The sequence below is a fragment of the Piliocolobus tephrosceles genome, chromosome 1, assembly GCF_002776525.5.
Source record: "Piliocolobus tephrosceles isolate RC106 chromosome 1, ASM277652v3, whole genome shotgun sequence".
NCBI classification, from domain to species: Eukaryota; Metazoa; Chordata; class Mammalia; order Primates; family Cercopithecidae; genus Piliocolobus; species Piliocolobus tephrosceles.
In genome coordinates, this window is record NC_045434.1 from 39,959,647 (window position 1) to 39,978,305 (window position 18,659).

An 18,659-nucleotide genomic window follows, 5' to 3' on the forward strand; every position below is an offset into this window, starting at 1 on the left:
TGTTATGAGGATCAAATCAAATTACAAAAGTAAAAGTGCATAGTGCTAGGTGGTTTTATTGGAGAATTCCACCAAACTTATAAAGAACTAAAACCAAGTCTACATAAACTCTTCAAGAAAGTAGAAAAGGAAGGAACACTTTTTATTTTTCTTTTTTTTTTTTTTTGAGACAGAGTTTAGCTCTTGTTGCCCAGGCTGGAGTGCAATGGCGTGATCTCTGCTCACTGTAACCTCTGCCTCCTGGGTTCAAGTGATTATCCTGCCTCAGCCTCCCGAGTAGCTGGGATTACAGGGATGTGCCACCACGCCTGGCTAATTTTGTATTTTTAGTAGAGACGAGGTTTCTCCATGTTGGTCAGGTTGGTCTCGAACTTCCGACCTCAGGTGATCCGCCCACCTCGGCCTCCCAAAGTGCTGGGATTATAGGCATGAGCCGCCATGCCTGGCCTAGGAAAGAACACTTTTCAATTTATTTTATAAAGCCAGTATTACCCTGATATCAAAACCAGGCAAAGATAGTACAAAGAAGAAACTACAGACCAATATCCTTTATGATTGAATACTCAAAAATCTTTAACAAATGTTAGCAAATAGAATCCAGCTATATATAGAAATAATTATATACTGTGACTAAGTGGTATATATTCCAGGGATACAAGGCTGTTTTTTCAGTATTTGAAAAATCATTCAATGTAATCCACCAGCAAGCTAAAGAAAAATCTTATGATCCTATCAATTGATACAGAAAACACGTTTGACAAAATTCAACATTCACTCATGACAAAAACTCTCAGTATAATAGGAATAGAAAGAAACTTCCTCGACTTGACAAAGAGCATCTGCAAAAACCTGCAACTAACATCATACTTAGTGGTGAAAGATTGAATGCCTTCTCCCTAAAATCAAGAACAGGGAAGGACGTCTGCTCTTATTGCTGTTATTCAACCAGAAGTTCTAGTGCACACCATAAGGGAAGAAAAGGAAATAAAAGCCATACAGATAAAAAAAGGAAAATAAAAAAATCTGTCTCTATTTGTAGATGACTTGATGATCTACCTAGAAATCCCAATAAATTTACAAGGAAACTCCAGCAGCTAATAAGTGAGTTCATAAGTTCATAACTTATCACAAGGTCATAAGTTACAAGATCAACGTAAGAAAATTAATTGTATTTCCATATGCTAGCAACAAACAAGTGGAAAACAAAATCAAAATACAAAGCAAATGTTAATCAATCAAATGAAATACTTAGATATAAATATAATAAAACATATATAGGGCTTGTATGTTAAAAACTACAAGATGCTGATGAAAAAATCAAAGATCTAAATAAATGTAGAGACATATGCATTTTAAATCTTAACTGAGAGTCCTTTTCAAGGATGCCTTCAACCCTTTATTCCCATATGCACTATATCTATGTTGGCTCTGTGAACACAGGAACAAATATTTGAATTCAGTGCCACAACAAGTAGCAGAAGATGCTGATAATCCTGAACTTCTTTGGGTAATCATGCTTCTATTGAGTTGGATGGCATAGTCTAGTGTTAGGAACAACAACAAAAAAATAAAGGGACATACTATGTTATGGATTGGAAGACTCAACACAGTCAAGATGCTAATTCTCCCCAAAATGATATATAAATTTAATGTATTTCCTGTCAAAATTACAATAAGATTTTTAAAAATGTAAATACCAACAGAATTCTAAAATGTATATGGAAAGTTATAGGAGCTAGAATAGTTCATAGCAGCTTTATTTGTAATAATCAAATACAGGAAACAACCCAAATGTCTTACTATAGGTAAATGGTTAACTAAATTGTGGTACACCCACAGCATGGACTACTACTCAGCAATAAAAAGGAACAAATTGGCTGGGCACTGTGGCTCATGCCCATAATCCCAACACTTTGGGAGGCAGAAGTGGGGGGATCACTTGAGGTCAGAAATTCGAGACCAGCCTGGCCAACATGGTGAAACCCTGTCTATACTAAAAATACAAAAATTAGCTGGGTGTGGTGGGTGGCACACACTTGTAATCCCAGCTACTTGGGAGGTTGAGGTGGGAGGATTGCTTGAACCTGAGAATTGGAGGTTGCAGTGAGCCAAGATGGTGCCACTGCACTCCAGCCTGGGTGACAGCAAGATTCTGTCTCAAAAAATAAAAAAATAAAAATAAAAATAAAAAAAGGAACACATTTTTGATATGTGCAACAATTTGGATGAATCTTTAGTTCATTATGCTGAGTGAAGAAAAGGCAATCTTAAAAGTTTGCTCATTATATGATTTCATTTATATAACATGGTCAAAAAGTTGTTCAAAAATCTGGACATTTGGGCTCATGCCTATAATCCCAACATTTTGGGAGGCTGAGGCAGGAGGCTCGCTTGAGCATAGGAGTTCATGACCAACATGGACAATATAGTGAGACCTCTGTCTCTTAAAAAAAAAAAAAAAAGTGTTAAGAAGATTAGTGCTTTCCAGGGGTTAGGGATGGTGGGTCAGGGAAAGGCATAGGTATGACTTAAAAGCTGTAGCTTGTGGGAGATATTTGTGGTAAGGAGCTAGTTCTATAGCTTACTTGTGTTGGTTCTGTAAATCTACCCTTTTGATAAGATAACATATAAACTATACATACACCTTACACCATTGTCAATGTCCTCATTTCAATATTCTACTATAGTTACAGAAAATATAACTGTTATGGTCTGAATGTCTGTCTCTCCAAAATTCATATGTTGAAATCTAATCTCCAACATATTGCTATTAAGAGGTGGGGCCTTCGGGAGGTGACTAGGTCATGAGGGTGGAACCCTCGTGTATGGAATTACAGCCCTTATAAAAGAGGCCTGAGGGACCCCATTTGCCCTTCCATGTTGTGAGGACACATAGAAGCCACCATTTAGGCTGGGCACAGTGGTTCACACCTGTAATCCCAACACTTTGGGAAGCCGAGGTGGGTGCATCACAAGGTCAGGAGTTCGAGACCAGCCTGGCCACTATGGTGAAACCCTGTCTCTATCAAAAATACAAAAATTAGCCGGTCTTGGTGGCACGTGCCTGTAGTCCCAGTTACTTAGGAGGCTGAGGCAGAAGAATCGCTTGAACCCAGGAGGCAGAGGTTTCAGCGAGCCGATACTGCACCACTGCACTCCAGCCTGGGTGACAGAGCGAGACTCCATCTCAAAAAAAACAAAACAAAAAGAAGGCACCATTTATCAGGAACAGGCCTTCACTAGACACCACATCTACCAGGGCCTTTATCTTGGACTTCCCAGCCTCCAGAACTGTAAGCAATAAATTTATGTTATTTATAAACTACCCAGTCTAAGGTATTTTGTTACAGCAGCCCAAATGGACTAAGTAATCAGTAATCACTAGGGGAAACTGAGTGAAGAGAACATGGGCTCTCTTTGTATTAAACTTGCAACTTCCTGCAAATCTATAGTTATCTCAAAAAAAAAAAAAAAAAAAAAAGGTTTTGAAATGTTCATGGTAAATTATAGAACACTGCAATTTTAAGGTGGTGGTGTGCAAACCCAGGCAATGGCAAGCAAGCTGGAGGAGTTAGATGCTTCTGAAACTTTATTTCTGCTCATACCTTTCTATCTTTGCTGCTGTCTAGATTCTAAGATTTTGGTTTGTTACATTGTGGGTTATGTTGTCTGAAGCTGTGCTTCTTAAACTTTGATGTACATATGAATCCTCTGGGGGTCTTTTTAGAATATAGATTCTGATTCTATAGGTCTGGGATGGAACCTGAGATCAGAGTCAAGATTAGCATGAGGTAAGTGCGGCAGATTTGTTTAAGTGCTGAATCAGATCTCGCTTTTATTTAAAATGTTGATATTTTGTGTATCATGGATTTTTGGCAGTGATTTTGGTATTTTAAAATATTGTTTATCTTGATTATTGAGTTTGGGGGCACCTCCTTCCATTTTGCACTTTAGGGGGCCATCTCTCACTCTAGTCCCAGGCTTGCCTGAGATTCGGCATTTCTGGCAAGCTCCCAAATGAGACCAAGGCTGCAGGTCTGCAAATTATATTTTAAATAGCAAGGGACTAAAGACAGGTGGAGCAGCCCCTGCCATGTTAGAATACCCACAAAAGAGGCTCTCCTCCCTTCCCCACTCCACCACCGTCTCCTACTTGCATGACAAGGGCATTTCTGCACATTGGTAGAAAGCCAGCCCATTGGCAAAGCTGTAGCTATGGCCCTGGAATTTAATTTCATGCCAGGCTTCCCAAAATGAGGTCTATTTTTGTCCATCAGTTCTGCCCCAAAGAAGGAGCCAAATTACTCTAACATTGGACATGCAAGTCAGACCCGTTCTGCATTTGGTCACCATCTTTGCTCCTGTGCTCATGGAGGACGACCCCATGACCATTGCCACATCCTGTCTTCAGGACCCTGAGGGTCCACTGTGTCTCATGGCTCATTCCAGGCCACTTGGAACCAGGTAAATCTCCCTTCCTTATAGCCTGTGCTGGATGCTTGGATGTCCAGCCAAGGACAGACACAACACACAACATGAGTGATTTGCCCATTAATAAAAATTCATGAGAGGCTGGGCGTGGTAGCTCACGCCTATAATCCCAGCACTTTGGGAGGCCAAGGAGGGCAGATCACAAGGTCAGGATATTGAGACCATCCTGGCTAACACGGTGAAGCCCCATCTCTACTAAAACTACAAAAAAAAAAAAAAAAAAAAAAAAAAAAAAAAAAAAATTCGCCGGGCGTGGTGGCAGGCACCTGTAGTCCCAGCTGGAGGCTGAGACAGGAGAATCGCGGCATGAACCCGGGAGGCGGAGCTTGCAGTGAGCCGAGATCACACCGCCGCACTCCAGCCTGGGCGACAGAGCGAGACTCCGTCTCAAAAAAAAAAAAAAAAAAAAAAAAAAAAAAAAAAAAAAAAAAAAAAATTCATGAGACACACATATCCTCCTGGCTACTCAGTGAACCTGGCTGACATGTGTAATCTACTCCTTCCTTCTAGGGAGTTAGTGGAAGAAACACAGCGGTCAGAGCATCAACACTAACTCCATTTTTCCTTTTCAGCTGCAATTAGAAATGAAATGACCCCTTCTGAATTGTAGTCATAGCTGGAGCTGCCTGTATTTTCCTTGTTTGTGAATTTCACAAAGATTGTCTGGATTTGTAAACATTCTAAATTTTAGGAAGACCAAGTGCTGGAATGATAAAGGAAGAAACCAAGCTTTGAGTGCCTCTTAGCAGGGTTATTCCTCCTAAGGAGTTAAGAAAAAAACTTTAAGGAATCATCCCTGTGGCCTACTAAACTGAACCTTGAGTGTTTCCTAACAAAAATTTAATGAGTGCTTATTATGTTGAAGGCTCTGTGCCAGTCGCTATAAGGGACATAGAGAAGTAAGACACAATTCCCATCTCCAAGGAGCCTAGGTTTTTGATGGGGGACACAGCATACACTTTGCTGAAATAATAAGATACCAAAATGAACAGCAGAGACATTAAGTGCTATAGGACTTCAGGGAGGGAGTCATCCCAGTGGGATAGGGTGGCCTAGGAAGCTTTCTTAGAACAGATTAGACCTAAGCTAGAATCCAACAGCAGAGAAGAGGGTGTTATTAACTATGTCTTTTTATTTTCTGTATTTTGATGTTTGACATTTGGGGACTTGCTGACCCCTGAAGGGAGGAATTATCCCTCTAACCAATTCCTAGAGATAGTAAATAACTGGCCCTTGAGCACACTTTTCAAATGCAAACCAACCAATCCAGACCAACCACGCCCCCAACCACCTTCACTATTGGGCTGTCACACTCAGGGTCGCTGTTCCCCCACCCTAATCTCCCCAAGCCTAGGTACCAAATAACTAGGGATATCCCCTATGCCCCAGAGGCTGCTGAATTTATTTAAACTAGGCAAAGGAGAGCCTGCCTCACCTGTCATTCCCAGAACCACAATCGCATCTTTTGCCCTTGTTTCTCCACTCTCTCTGCCTTCTGACTGACCCTGGAGCCTCCTTGCCGGCCCCTTATGGCTCAGTGTGCCCCGTCCTCTTGCGACCTATGAGTGTAACAACTTTCTTTTCAACAGCAGCCATCTCCTGATTTGTTGGCCTTGTCATATCTAAGAAATAATAAAACCTCGATTTTAAAACAGAAGGAAGATACTCATTCCAGGGGGACAAAATGAAGTGAGCAGATGAACTGAGTCAGGAATGAAGTCTCCAAGCCCTACTGAAGCCTCCTTTTCTAGGTTTTATTTGTTTGAAGAGCAATGATACCATTTTCATCCATTGTCACCAAGGGTGTCTCACCCTCCCCCACACAGCCTGGAGCACCTTTGCAAAACTGAGGGGAAGAGGCTAGCTGGGAAGAAGGCAGGGAAGAATTAGGCCAAATTAGGAGGGTATTGTGTGCCAAACCAAGGAATTAACTTACTCACCATTTGTTGGTGATCTGCTCTGTGTTAGGTGCAGTGTTAGGCACTTTGGTCTGTATTTTCTCATGCTAAATTTCACAACAACTCTGTAAGTTGTTAGGTGATATAATCACTGTTTTCCAAATAAGGAAGCCAAAGTTCAGAGTCATTAAGCAGTTTTGCCTGAGATCACAGAGACAGGAAGTGTTGGAATTTGAAGTGGGATTTGAACACAGCATTTTTGACTCTAAGATGAGTGCTTATTCGATTTGGTCCTTTAGTCCCAGATCCTTCTGTTCCAGTCTGGATAGTTTTGGGAAGCAGGGAGCTAGGTGCTCACATTCTTCAGGGAGCATGAAACAGACAATCTTACCAGGCCCTCCCTCTTCAAGTTGTCCAGCCTAAGCCTTAAGACAGCTTTCAAGTGAGATAGTTCTACTTGAGTCTGAAGTCAGTCTGAAAGCATAGTATGGTCCACAAAGTTTGATCCATTAATGGGACCACAGGAGCCTACCATGCCATCCCTTGGAACTGTTAGCTGAGTGGGCTGAGGCCCCCAATAAATACAGGCTAGTTATGGATTTCCTCTCCACAGGGAGCAATTTTCCTTGCTCTTCCTCCAGCCAGCCAGCCATGCCTAGGCCAGCCGTCTACTAACACTTGTCCTCAGGCCTCTGGGCAGAGAATGGGGGTACACCAGCACAATGCCCTCTCTCTGCCCTCATACTCTTTACTCCAATGCATTGTGGAGCCAGCATCTTCCCAGGCCTGTGTCTGTGATTCATGACAGCAGCTGGATTTCCCAACTTATCAGTACTTAACATGACTTGTGTCTTGGATATTTCAGGTTTGAAGCTGGGTGGAAGTTTTCTAGGAAGACAAAGGAAATAGGAAGTGGTGGAAGGCATTTCTGGAAGAAGGTGCATCACATACAAAGGCATGAAGATATGAGATTTTGCAGGTATCGAAGAAAAGATCTATATGCCAGAAAAAAAGATGTATGCAGAAGAAGGTAAGCCTGGAAAGAAAGTGGGGAGATAGCATGACAGGAACTGGGGTTTTTTAGGGGAAACAATTGACTGCAGAAGGCACATGATGGCAGCTGGATTTCCCAAGGGGATGATGGATTACCCACATCTGGTATGTTCTTCTACCCAGACTCAGTGGCCAGTGGCTGACCAGCAGAATGGGTGGCTGGGCTTGCATGCAATATAGAGATCAGGCTGAGGTCCCTAAACAGACTTGCACAGAGCAGCCCTGCAAACCTTAAGAAGTTCCGCTGGCGACAGAACTCTGTTTTCTTGACCATCTGCACCTCCCTCCATGCCATGTGCCTCAGGCTGTCTGAACTCACCAGAGAGAATAACATACACTTCCCAGAGTCCCTTGCAGGCCTGAATTTCCTCTAGCTCCTGGATTTCCATCTATTTGTCTGGCTTTTGCAGCCACTACTTGCAGCCCTGCGCTGGCCATCAGGGAGTAACACAAAGTGGTGCAGTTGATCCCTCATTGCTGCTCATCTTGTTTGCTCTACTACCTCTGGCTTGGCAGAATTTTAATCCCTTTGTTCTCACAGCTAGGAAATGATTTATGACCCTCCCTTCCATGACTTCTGCCAGACCATGCTGATATGCTCCGGCTTGTAGGAGCCACTCAAGAAGTGTGGACTCTGTTCAAATCCTTTCCACTGGAAAAGCTACCCAATTCCCATCCCCCATCCTTTCCAAATCAGGCTCCAGGCCTCTTGGAATTCACCCATTGTTGAAAAAGGTTTTTTTTTTTTGGTATATATTTCTTCAGAAATGGAAAGCTAAATATATATGTAAAAATATGACACGAACTAAATACATATGTAAAAATACGACATGAAACCAAGGTTTCCCCTTCAGTGAAACTCAAAAACACATGAGAGAATTTCTTCCAGAAACCCACAGACTGTGGTACTAAATATAGCTGGGCGGGGGTGGAGTGGGGCGGGGGATAGAGTGGAAGGTGAGGAGGAAGGAATGAAGACAGGAGGAGGACATGTGATGTAGAAGCCCACCATGGCTCCACAGTAGAGTATCAAGTCTGTGTCATTCGCATGGAATCAGGCTCTATTTTTAACTACATGTCTATTTTATTCTACACTTTTATTCATCTTTCTGAGTACAAGTGTACCATATAGGCTTCTTAACATAGGGACAATTCGAGCTTTGAAATAGACTTTATCCAGGAGATAGCTGTTTTTCTTGGGTAAAACAGGTGACAGAATATTCAGCACAGATTCCTTTTTGTGAGGGTGTGGCGGTGCTGAGGCTGCAGTGGGGGGATGTTTTGAAAGGTCAAAGGTTGCTTTTTCTCTAAGGAATGACACTGGAAAAACAGTTTCCCTTACAGCTTTTTTTTTTTTTTTTTAGAAAGAGTTTCTCTCGTGTTGCCCAGGCTGGAGTACAGTGGCATGACCTCGGTTCACTGCAACCTCCACCTTCCAGGTTCAAGCAATTCTCCCACCTTAGCCTTCCAAGTAGCTGGGATTACAGGTGTGCACCATGATACTCGGCCAACTTTTTGTATTTTTAGTAGAGATGGGGCTTCACCATGTTGGCCAGGCTGGTCTCAAACTCCTCACCTCAGGTGATCTACCTGCTTCGGCCTCCCAAAGTGCTGGGATTACAGATGTGAGTCACCACGCCTGGCCCCTGACAGCTTTCTTATTTGTGTTTATCTTCCCTCTCTACTTCCCCTAGTAAGAATATCTTCATGGAACAGAGTCCCCTTCTAGGGAACCAGCTGTCCAGGTTTGTGGGGACTTTCTTGGTTTTAGCACTAAAAATCCCATGTTCTAGGAGACCTTAGTCCCCGACAAACTGTTGGTTGGTGCTGCAGGCTGAATAATGGCTTCCAAAAATGTCCACACTCTAATCCCTGGAACCTGTGAATATGTTATCTTAACATGGTAAAAGGAATCCAGATAGCCCCTGGAAGCTAGAAAAGGCAAAAGAATGGATTTTTCCAGAAAGAATGTTTTCTTCCAGAAAGAACATTCTTTGATTTTCAAACTTCTGTAACTATAAGATCATAAATTTGTGTTGTTTTAAGCTAGTAAGTTTCCAGTAATTTATTACAGCAACAATAGGAAGTGAATACACTTGGTTACCCAGCCCCTCCCTCAACCAGGAAGCCCAATGAACCACCGAACCACTCATGCACTGAACCAAAGAAACTCAATTACTGCAGAAGTGGAGAAACAAAGTCAGCTCATTGAAAATGTACCACGTGTAAGAATTTCAGGGTCACAGAAAGACACAGTTTTAAATTAATTCCACTGTTATTTTGGACTTTTCTCTAAAAAATCTGAAAGTAAAGAAATGCACAATAACCTACAAATGCCCCAAAATAAAGCCTTTGTAATTCCTTAGGTTAAAATGCTAACCTCCACCTAGAGGCAACAGAACATGTTTACAGGTTCAGGTTTAAATCCTGCCCCAGGTGTCACTAGCTGGGTGACCTTGGGTACCCAATTAGTTACTCAATTGCTCTGGCTGCCAATTCTTATCTCTAAGCTAGAGGTAATAATATTAATCTGGTTCACAGTGCTGTTAGATAAATGGTATAAAGAGTTTAGCACAGCACCGGCACTCAGGGACGTTGGACATATTTCTATTTCCTGAGGAAGTCCAATCACCCCTTGGGGAGGAAAGTAGAGGGGGACAAGGAAAACTCAAAAACTCTTTGAAAAAAAAAAAAAAAAAACATGCAGCTTGCCAATGTGGGAGTTATTAAATCTAAGAAGATTTTCTTTTGACCAGCAAAGCTTGTCCCTGGCCCCAGAGAGATGTTTTTCTTGGTCTTGCTGCCCCTTTTGTCCTGCTGTCCCTTAGAGAGAGCAGATGTTTCCTTTCCGGCTTAGAAAATCATCTCTAGAGAATGAGGGTCTGACCACAACCAGACCCTGATATCTTCTCTCCTCTTTAAGTGAAACCGAACAAAGGGTTCTTTTTTTTTTTGAGATGGAGTTTTGTTCTTGTTGCCCAGGCTGGAGTGCAATGGCGTGATCTCGGCTCACTGCAACCTCTGCCTCCTGGGTTCAAGCGATTTTCCTGCCTCAGCCTCCCTAGTAGCTGAAATTACAGGCACCCGCCACTGTGTCCAGCTAATATTTGTATTTTTTTTTTTTTTTTTTTAGACAGAGTTTTGCTTCTGTTGCCCAGGCTGGAGTGCAATGGCATGATCTTGGATCACTGCAACCTCTGTCTCCCAAGTTCGAGTGATTCTCCCGCCTCAGCCTCCCAAGTAGCTGGGATTACAGGCTCCCACCACCACACCTAGTTAATTTTTGTATTTTTAGTAGAGACAGGGTTTCACCACATTGGCTAGGCTGGTCTTGAACTCCTGACCTCAGGGGATCTGCCCACCTTGGCCTCCCAAAGTGCCGGGATTAGAGGCGTGAGTCACGCGCCTGGCCTAATTTTTGTATTTTTAGTGGAGATGGGGTTTCATCATGTTGGCCAGTCTGGTCTCGAACTTCTGACCTTAGATGGTCTGCCCACCTCGGCCTCCCAGAGTGCTGGGATTATAGGCGTGAGCTACCGCACCCGGCCCAAAGTATTTTGAGTAATGTCAGAGCAGCCAAGGTTGGGGAGGGCGTGTGCTGCACTTGGGCAGATTTTGACAGACTTTAGAGCCTCAGCTGAGGTGTGTTTGGATGATGGATGGGGAAGAGCCACATGCAGGAACGTCAGGCTGGTCCACAGTTCTCCAAGTTACTGACTGAGCTCTGCTGGCTTTGGGACAGAGGAGGTTTCTGCTGCGATGGATGACACTGCTTTGAAAGATTTCATTTGTCTTATGAAAGTCTCAGAGCTCATAGAGGATTTTGCTGCTTCTCCCTCAACTGACCCAGAGGTATGATCCCAGTGGACACCAGCATGAAGCAATCTTAAAATGGTCTTTAGGATTCTGATGTGAAATAAGATACCACTGTGTATCACTTAAAGCAAATGTTTTTAAAATGCCAATGACTAGTGCAGGTGGGGATGGGGAAGTGTACATTCTAACACATGGTTGACGAGAGCATAAATTGATAAAGCCTTTTAGGAGGGCAATATGGCAGTCAGCATCTAACAAAATGAAGATGGGCATGACCTTGACCTGGCACTTCCACCTCCAGGAATCTATACTACAGAAAAAACTTGCACATGTGCATAGAGATGTATTCAAAAAGATGGTTCACTTCAGCATTATTCGTAATAGTAAAACATCGAGAATAAAAAAGGAAGCTGTTAAATTTCGGTGCCTCCATTTGAAGGAATATTATATAGCCATTGAAAAGAATGAAGTAGATTTGTCTAATCTGACACAGGAAGATCTCTAAGACACATCACTAGATGGGAAAAAAACATCCAAATCACAGAACAATACCAAGTAAAACTGTGAGTCTAAAGTAACTTCAGATAGTGAGATAGATAATAAGAGCAGTAAAGAAAATAACACAGGGAAAGAAGGTGGGGATTGGGTGTTGTGGGCCGCTGGGGAGAGAAGCAAATGGCAACATCAGCCACATGACAGTGAGGAGGAAAGTGCCGCAGAGAGAGGGAGCAGCTCTGTAGTCCCTGAGGTGGGAGAGCTGCTGGCATGGCTGCAGCGCGGGGAAAACAGGCTGAAGTCAGAGGCTTGAAGGAGCAGATAGAAAAGGCCTGGAAAGCCCGGGGAACAAGTTTGGGATTTTATTCAAAGCCTTTGGAGGGTTTTTGTTTATTTTGAGACAGGGTCTCACTCTGTGCCCTGGCTGGAGTGCAGTGGCGCAATCACGGCTCACTGTAACCTCAAACTCCTGGGCTCAGCCTCCTGAGTAGTGGGGACTGCAGGTGCATGCTACCACACCAGGCTAATTTTTAAATTTTTTGTAGAGATAAGGTCTCAGTATGTTGCCCAGGCTGGTCTCAAACTCCTGGCCTCAAATGATCTTCCCACCTTGGCGTCTCAAAGTGCTGGAATTACAGGCACGAGCCACTGCGCCCGACCTTTGGAGGATCTTAAGCAACAGAGTGATCTGAGTTACATTTCAGAGATTGGCTGTTGGGTGGAAAATCAATGTAGGGGAGCTAGAGCAGAGGCAGTGAGATCAATTGGGAGCCGATTCCAGGAGTCTGAAATAAAACAGGCCCGAATTCACTCATCTCTAGGCCTCATGTCACTCCCTCTGAGTTAAATACGATACTATGCACGTTAATGTGTTTGATAACTATGATATTAGTTTTAAAAGTAAAAAGGCCTACATTAAGTGGAAAGTAATATTACAGTAGAATTGAATTTTGTTACAGCTCATTCATTACACAGATTGTTTTGTTGTGATTGTATCCAACCTGATCAAATCCCGTCCTAAATATAGCAGTTTATTCAACAACCTGGTTTTATCTCATTGGTTTATGAAATGGATGGCAGCACTGTCCCCCCAAGCCCAAGACTAGAAGGGAGACCCCAGGAATTATGAAAACCTGTACAAAATTCCTAAGTGAGGATAAGGGCCCACAGCCTCATGCGCTTAAGTGGGTTGCTCAAGTGCTTCTGCATACTTCTCTCGCTCATTTTGGTTTTGTTCATTTTTTAGCTAAAGTTGCAGTGCTCCCTGGAAGATCAGACTTTATCTTTTTCAACCTAATTTAAGGCATGGCAAATATTTGATCCTGGGTGAACCTTCTCAGTACTTTCCTGAAAATATTGGGTGGACACCTGAAGAATCATGGAAATTCACTTTGGGCAGTCCATAGCTTTGTTCTTGGAATGTAAAAGATGAATTTGGTGACCTTTACAGAGAGGGCAGTTTTAATTTAAGAGGAAGGAGAAAGACCGCCTAGAATAGGTAAATCTGGAGAGTCAACCTGGGTGAGTCTCAGATGGGCTCTCCCAAACCTTCTTAAAATACTGTATTTCTAATTGTTCAAAGACCTTGGCCTGGTGATCTGAATCTTAGTATCTCTAGGCCAGCTTCCTGTACTGCCCTGATCCTGGGACCGCTTTCAAAAGCTCCTTGCATGAACAGCAAATGCAGAGTATAACATCATTCTAATGCTTTAGAACTAGCACCAGAGGAATACAACAAACCCTGTCTTCCAGAATGCCTCTGATATAAAATCATAATTACTCCTCTTTCCTTCATGAGCCTGAGTTTGAGTCAAATGCATCCAGCCTGCTCTGATCTCTCTCCTGTCTCCAGTGGTTTCCCAGGAAAACCAGGAAGACCCTTATTCCTAAAAAGGTTCTAGATCAATCATTTTCAACCAGGGTTAATCCCCCCCCAGGGCACATTTGGCAATGTCTGGAGACGTTTTTGGTTGTCACAATTGTAAGAAGAAAGTGCTACTGTCACTTAATTGGCAGAAGCCAGGGGTGTTGCTAAACATCCTATAATGCACAGGATAGCCCCACAACAAAGAATCATCTGGTCCAGTTTGTCAACTGTGCCAGGGTTGAAAAATCCTGTTCTACACATAAACAAGGCCTCTGTTTCAAAGGGAAACTAGAAACTCATAATGCCAACACAGGTGGCCCAAAGGGAAGGGGGGTAGGGGGGAAAAACAAGGACATTGGAATTTCAGAGTGTTTTTTCACCCCTTTTAGCACAAGGGACTGTTATTGGAAAAAGTGACCAAGTCAAATAGCATATGACAAACGTCCTGCATGACAAAGGGATTTCCCAGCTACTCACGCAGATCGTAAGAGATTAGTCCTAAGGTTCCTGCTCACCCTGTGAGGCTGCTCATGGAGATCTGCCCCTGCTTGAGTGAGGCGCCCTGGTCTAGAACCAGCTCCTGCTCAAATGTCTTCTTCCTTCACTATCGACTCCCTTCCCTTTGTTTTAACAAACCAAATTCTAGTCTAGGGTGTCAGGTACTGAAGCTTCAAAATACCCCCTGACCTGACAGAATTAATGGTTTCTGTGCCCAGTCATTAAGAGCACAGGATTTTGGAACAAGCAGAGTGGGGAATTCTTGGCCAAAGATCAAGAAAGCCTGTTTCTCCTTACAGGCCCTAATTAATTAACTGGCTCTTTATGAAACACTGTGAGGGAATAACTCAGACAAGAAGCAGTAAAGGGATTTTTCAGCAGTCTTTTATTTTCTAGATTCAAAACAGTGTTAGGTAATAATTAGGTAAAGCTAATTGCACTGGTGTCTTAGTGCTGGGAAGGATATTTTCTCCTGAAAGTGAAAATGGTGGGGATGGACAAAGAGGCCTGTCCCCAGTCAAGCTCCCTGACAGGACCTGCCTACCACTTCTCAGGGGTCTGCTTTACGACCTGAATGATTAATGGCCACCGTAAAATCTAGTTACTGATTTACTTTTCTCGCACAGGATCCAAGAAGTGGGCTTCTTCTCAGAACAGAGTTAAGAAAAGAGTTGTGCAGTTCACCTCACACGTCTGGCCCCTACACACACACAGACACACACACACGCGCACACATGCCCTGGTGTTCTGCCCAGTGTAACCATGTGATATAGTTTGGCTGTGTCCCCATTCAAGTCTCATTTTGAATTCCCACATGTTGTGGGAGGCACCCCCGTGGGAGGTAACTGAATCATGGGGGCAGGTTTTTCCTGTGCTGTTCTCGTGATAGCAAGTAAGTCTCATGAGATCTGATGGTATTATAAGGGGGAGCTTCCCTGCACAGGCACGATTTTTGCCTCCTGCCCTACATGTAAGACACGACTTCCTCCTTTTTGCCTTCCAACCATGATTGTGAGGGCTCCCCAGCCACATGGAACTGTGAGTCCATTAAACCTTCTTTCTTTCGTAAATTTCCCAGTCTCAGTTATGTCTTTATCGGCAGTGTGAAAACGGACTAATACACCATGACAGATTTAGAAATTTATAAGCATACTATGAAGTAGAAGATAATCTTTTTTTTTTTTTTGTAGGCACATTAGTCAGAGGTTTGGGATTTCTTTTGTAATTTCTTTTCAGTTTAAATAATTTAAGCCTTTTTTTTTTTTTTTTCAAATGAGGTCTCACTATGTTTCCCAGACTGGTCTCAAATTCCTTGGCTCAAACAATCCTCCTGCTTCAGCCTCCCAAGTAGCTGGGATTACAGTAGGCATGAGTCACCACACCTGGCAATTTCAGATTTTTCAACAAGCTGCAGGAATAGTACAAAGAACTCCCATATACCAATCTCCCAGATTCCCTATTTGTTAACATCTTACCACATTTGTTTTATTTGTTTTGCTCTCTGTATATTTATTTTATTACTTTTAAAACTATTTAGTAGTAATTGCCTTACACTTCCTAAAAAAAAGGACATATTGGTGACAGTTTGTCAAGCTCATCTTTTTTCAGTTGAAGAAAGTATGAATGTTTGGCAAATGACCTAGAAGTCTGGGCCTACTAAATAGGATTTTCCAAGTATCCCCCAGGATATCTGGGTTCAAATCCTGACTCTACTTCTTTCCAGCAGTGTGACTTTGGGTACCTTCTTGAGTCTCAATTTCTTCATCTGTAAGGTGGGATAATGACAGTATCCTTCTCAGGGGTTGCTGTGAGGATCAAATGAACTAAGTAACTAAATAAGTCCATGCACAGACAGGTTCAACTGCATATGGCACCATGTTCAATAACAACATTGCTTCATTTTTGGCTACTATTATCTCCTTTTCCTTTCTCATTTTCTTGTAATTATTCAGGGTTATTATTCTCCAATATTTCCCCAACTAGTGTCTTTTCCAATGAAGCCCAATTCCAGTTTTCACTCGTGGAGCTGTCATGGAACACTCAATCTCCCTAATTTCTCTCCCACTGTTAGCCCCCAGCCCCATCCCCTGTTCCCCCAACACACATACATCCTGGTCTTCTATTCAATTTAACCAGAACAAATTCAGAAGCTTACAAGCATATCATGGAATACCAAAGAACAAAGAAGCATTTCTTGTAAGGTTATTAAAATACTTGTGATTGAAAGCAGGACAACCCTGAAGAATCCAGCATGCCTGAGATCACACATCTCTGAACAAGCAATAGGCTGTGATTTGAGTAATTACCCCTGAAGAGAGGGAGGTACCTGACTTCTGGGTATTTGGGTCGATCAGCTGGACTTTCTTTCCTTAGGCATGGATAATTGGGTATTTGGTTAGCAAGGAAAAAAGAAAATTAATGTTTAATATACACACAATATTCCTGGCACTTCCATTAGATGTTTAGAGATTTTCACTTATAAGCATTTCTTTTTGTGAAATACACTTTTTTTTTGGAAATGGAGTCTCACTCTTTTGCCCAAGCTGTAGTGCAGTGGTGCGATCTTGGCTCACTGCAACCACTGCCTCCTTGGTTCAGATGATTCCCATGCCTCTGCCTCAGTCCCTCTGGTAGCTGGGATTACAGGCACATGCCACCACGCCTGGCTAATTTTTGTATTTTTAGTAGAGATGGGATTTCACCATGTTGGCCAGGCTGGTCTCGAACTCTTGGCCTCAAGTGGTCTGCCTGCCTTGGCCTCCCAATGTGCAGGGATTACAGGCGTGAGCTGCTCCGCCCGGTCAATGGGAAATATACCTTTTAAAATCCAGCAGCAACAGCACATATTAATCAATTACTAATTATTACCAACGGGCAACCCTCAAGAGGAAGGCCGGAAGAAGGGTCTTGAAGCAGAAATCTCTGCTTTCAAGGGCCCCAGCTACAGCTGGGATTTGTCTCTAGGGCCCTGATAGGTGTGCAGCCACCGAGAACAGGGTGGCTTTTGCTGAGCAACAGCTTTGAGCCACACGTTTATGAGACAGGCTCTGCCAACAGCAATTGCAGATGAACAGTGGAAGCAGTCTTCAGTGTCTGCCGTGTGGAACCTTGTGCCCGTTTCCAGAGGTGCACATTCACTCTCTTACATGCCTTCAAACTTTGTGCAACTATTTGCCTGTAGGATAAGATCCAAACTCCCAAACAGAGCAAATATAAAGGGTTCTTTAAATCTGAGCCTTACAGCTCTCTCCTGAACCTCCTGCATGCCCTTTTCCCCCAGCAACATACGCCTTCACTCATGTGTTCCTTCTGTCTCAAATGCCCTCCCTACCTTGGTAACCCCTGCCAACCCTTCAAAATCCAAATTGCCATGCCACCTTCCCTGACTTTCAGAGCTGGAATTGATCTGTCCTTCCATAAGTCCATACATGTCACTGTAATAGGTTTGATCCCATTTTCTTGGGAGCAGTTCTAGGTCAGGCCTCTTCTTTGCATCCCCAGCATCTTGTCCAGTGTCTGGCACCCAACTGATGCTCAATTACTGTTTGTTGGGTTAAACTGAAAGGCATAACCAGGTCAGGGGCAGAGCAGCCTTGGCTATGGCGTTTCTCTGTTTCTTGCTCCTCCTTATCAACTAGACATTTGACAATACTTAAGAAGCCCTCATAGTGTGCACAGCCTTTTGCTGAACTACAGTGTACGCATATGTAAAAATGCAGGCAGCTTAAAGATAAGAATTCACTGGACATGGTGGCACATACATATAATCTCAGCTACTCTCAGCTGAGGCAGGAGGCTTCCTTGAGTCCAGGAGTTTGAAGTTATAGTGAGCTATAATGGCACCACTGCATTCAGGCCTGGGCAACAGAGTGAGACTCCATCTTTAAAAACAAACAAACAACCAAACAAACCTAAGAATTCCCAGTCTAAAGGTAAATTGTCTGACACAAGTGTAGGAACGTATAGGGGAAAAATTGTACACTTTGTATATGCAGGTTTTGTGAATGTAAGTTTCTAACATCACCTCATGCAGATTTCAAAGATCAAAAGTTTAACACCTCATCTTAATATTAAACCAATTATATTTTTTCTCTTGTCATTCTGATCATTGGTCTATCTCAACAAAAATATGGGGAAAAAATAGAGGCAAACATTCACTTGGCCATCCATCATGCTGTGATGGCTGTCCATAGCTGATTCTGAAATCACTTGGGGCAGACACACAGATACGAATAAAATAGTTCCACACATATTTTTAAAGGGTCAATTGATATCCCAGTTGTTTTTACAAAATAAAGAATAGCACTAAGTTCACCACTGACAAAATATTCCCACGTTGGTGAACACTCAAAAATGTGTCACGCATGTCAGTAACATGCGCAATAACAAGTCTTGGATTCCTTTAGAAGGTACAATCCACAGAGGTCAAGTTTGTGTGTGTGTGTGTGTGTGTGTAATTCAATCCAAATTAAAGACATCATATCCAAATTACTTTTAAAATATGAGTAGCTTTGGGAGGCCGAGGCAGGTGGATCACGAAG

At 42.8% G+C, this 18,659-nt stretch overlaps 1 protein-coding gene across 2 annotated transcripts in view; it reads right to left on the reverse strand.

Annotated features, from left to right (window-relative positions):
* NMNAT2 (nicotinamide nucleotide adenylyltransferase 2) overlaps positions 1-18,659 on the reverse strand; it is a 169,840-nt gene that overhangs the window by 43,351 nt on the left and 107,830 nt on the right. The window contains exon 1 of one of the 2 annotated variants that reach the window (XM_023203481.1): positions 7,762-7,831. The exons of the other annotated variant lie outside the window; for it this stretch is intronic. Coding sequence (XP_023059249.1) covers positions 7,762-7,831 — 70 coding nt within the window. Of the gene's footprint in view, positions 1-7,761; positions 7,832-18,659 lie in introns of those variants that run through there. 2 annotated transcript variants of the gene reach the window in all.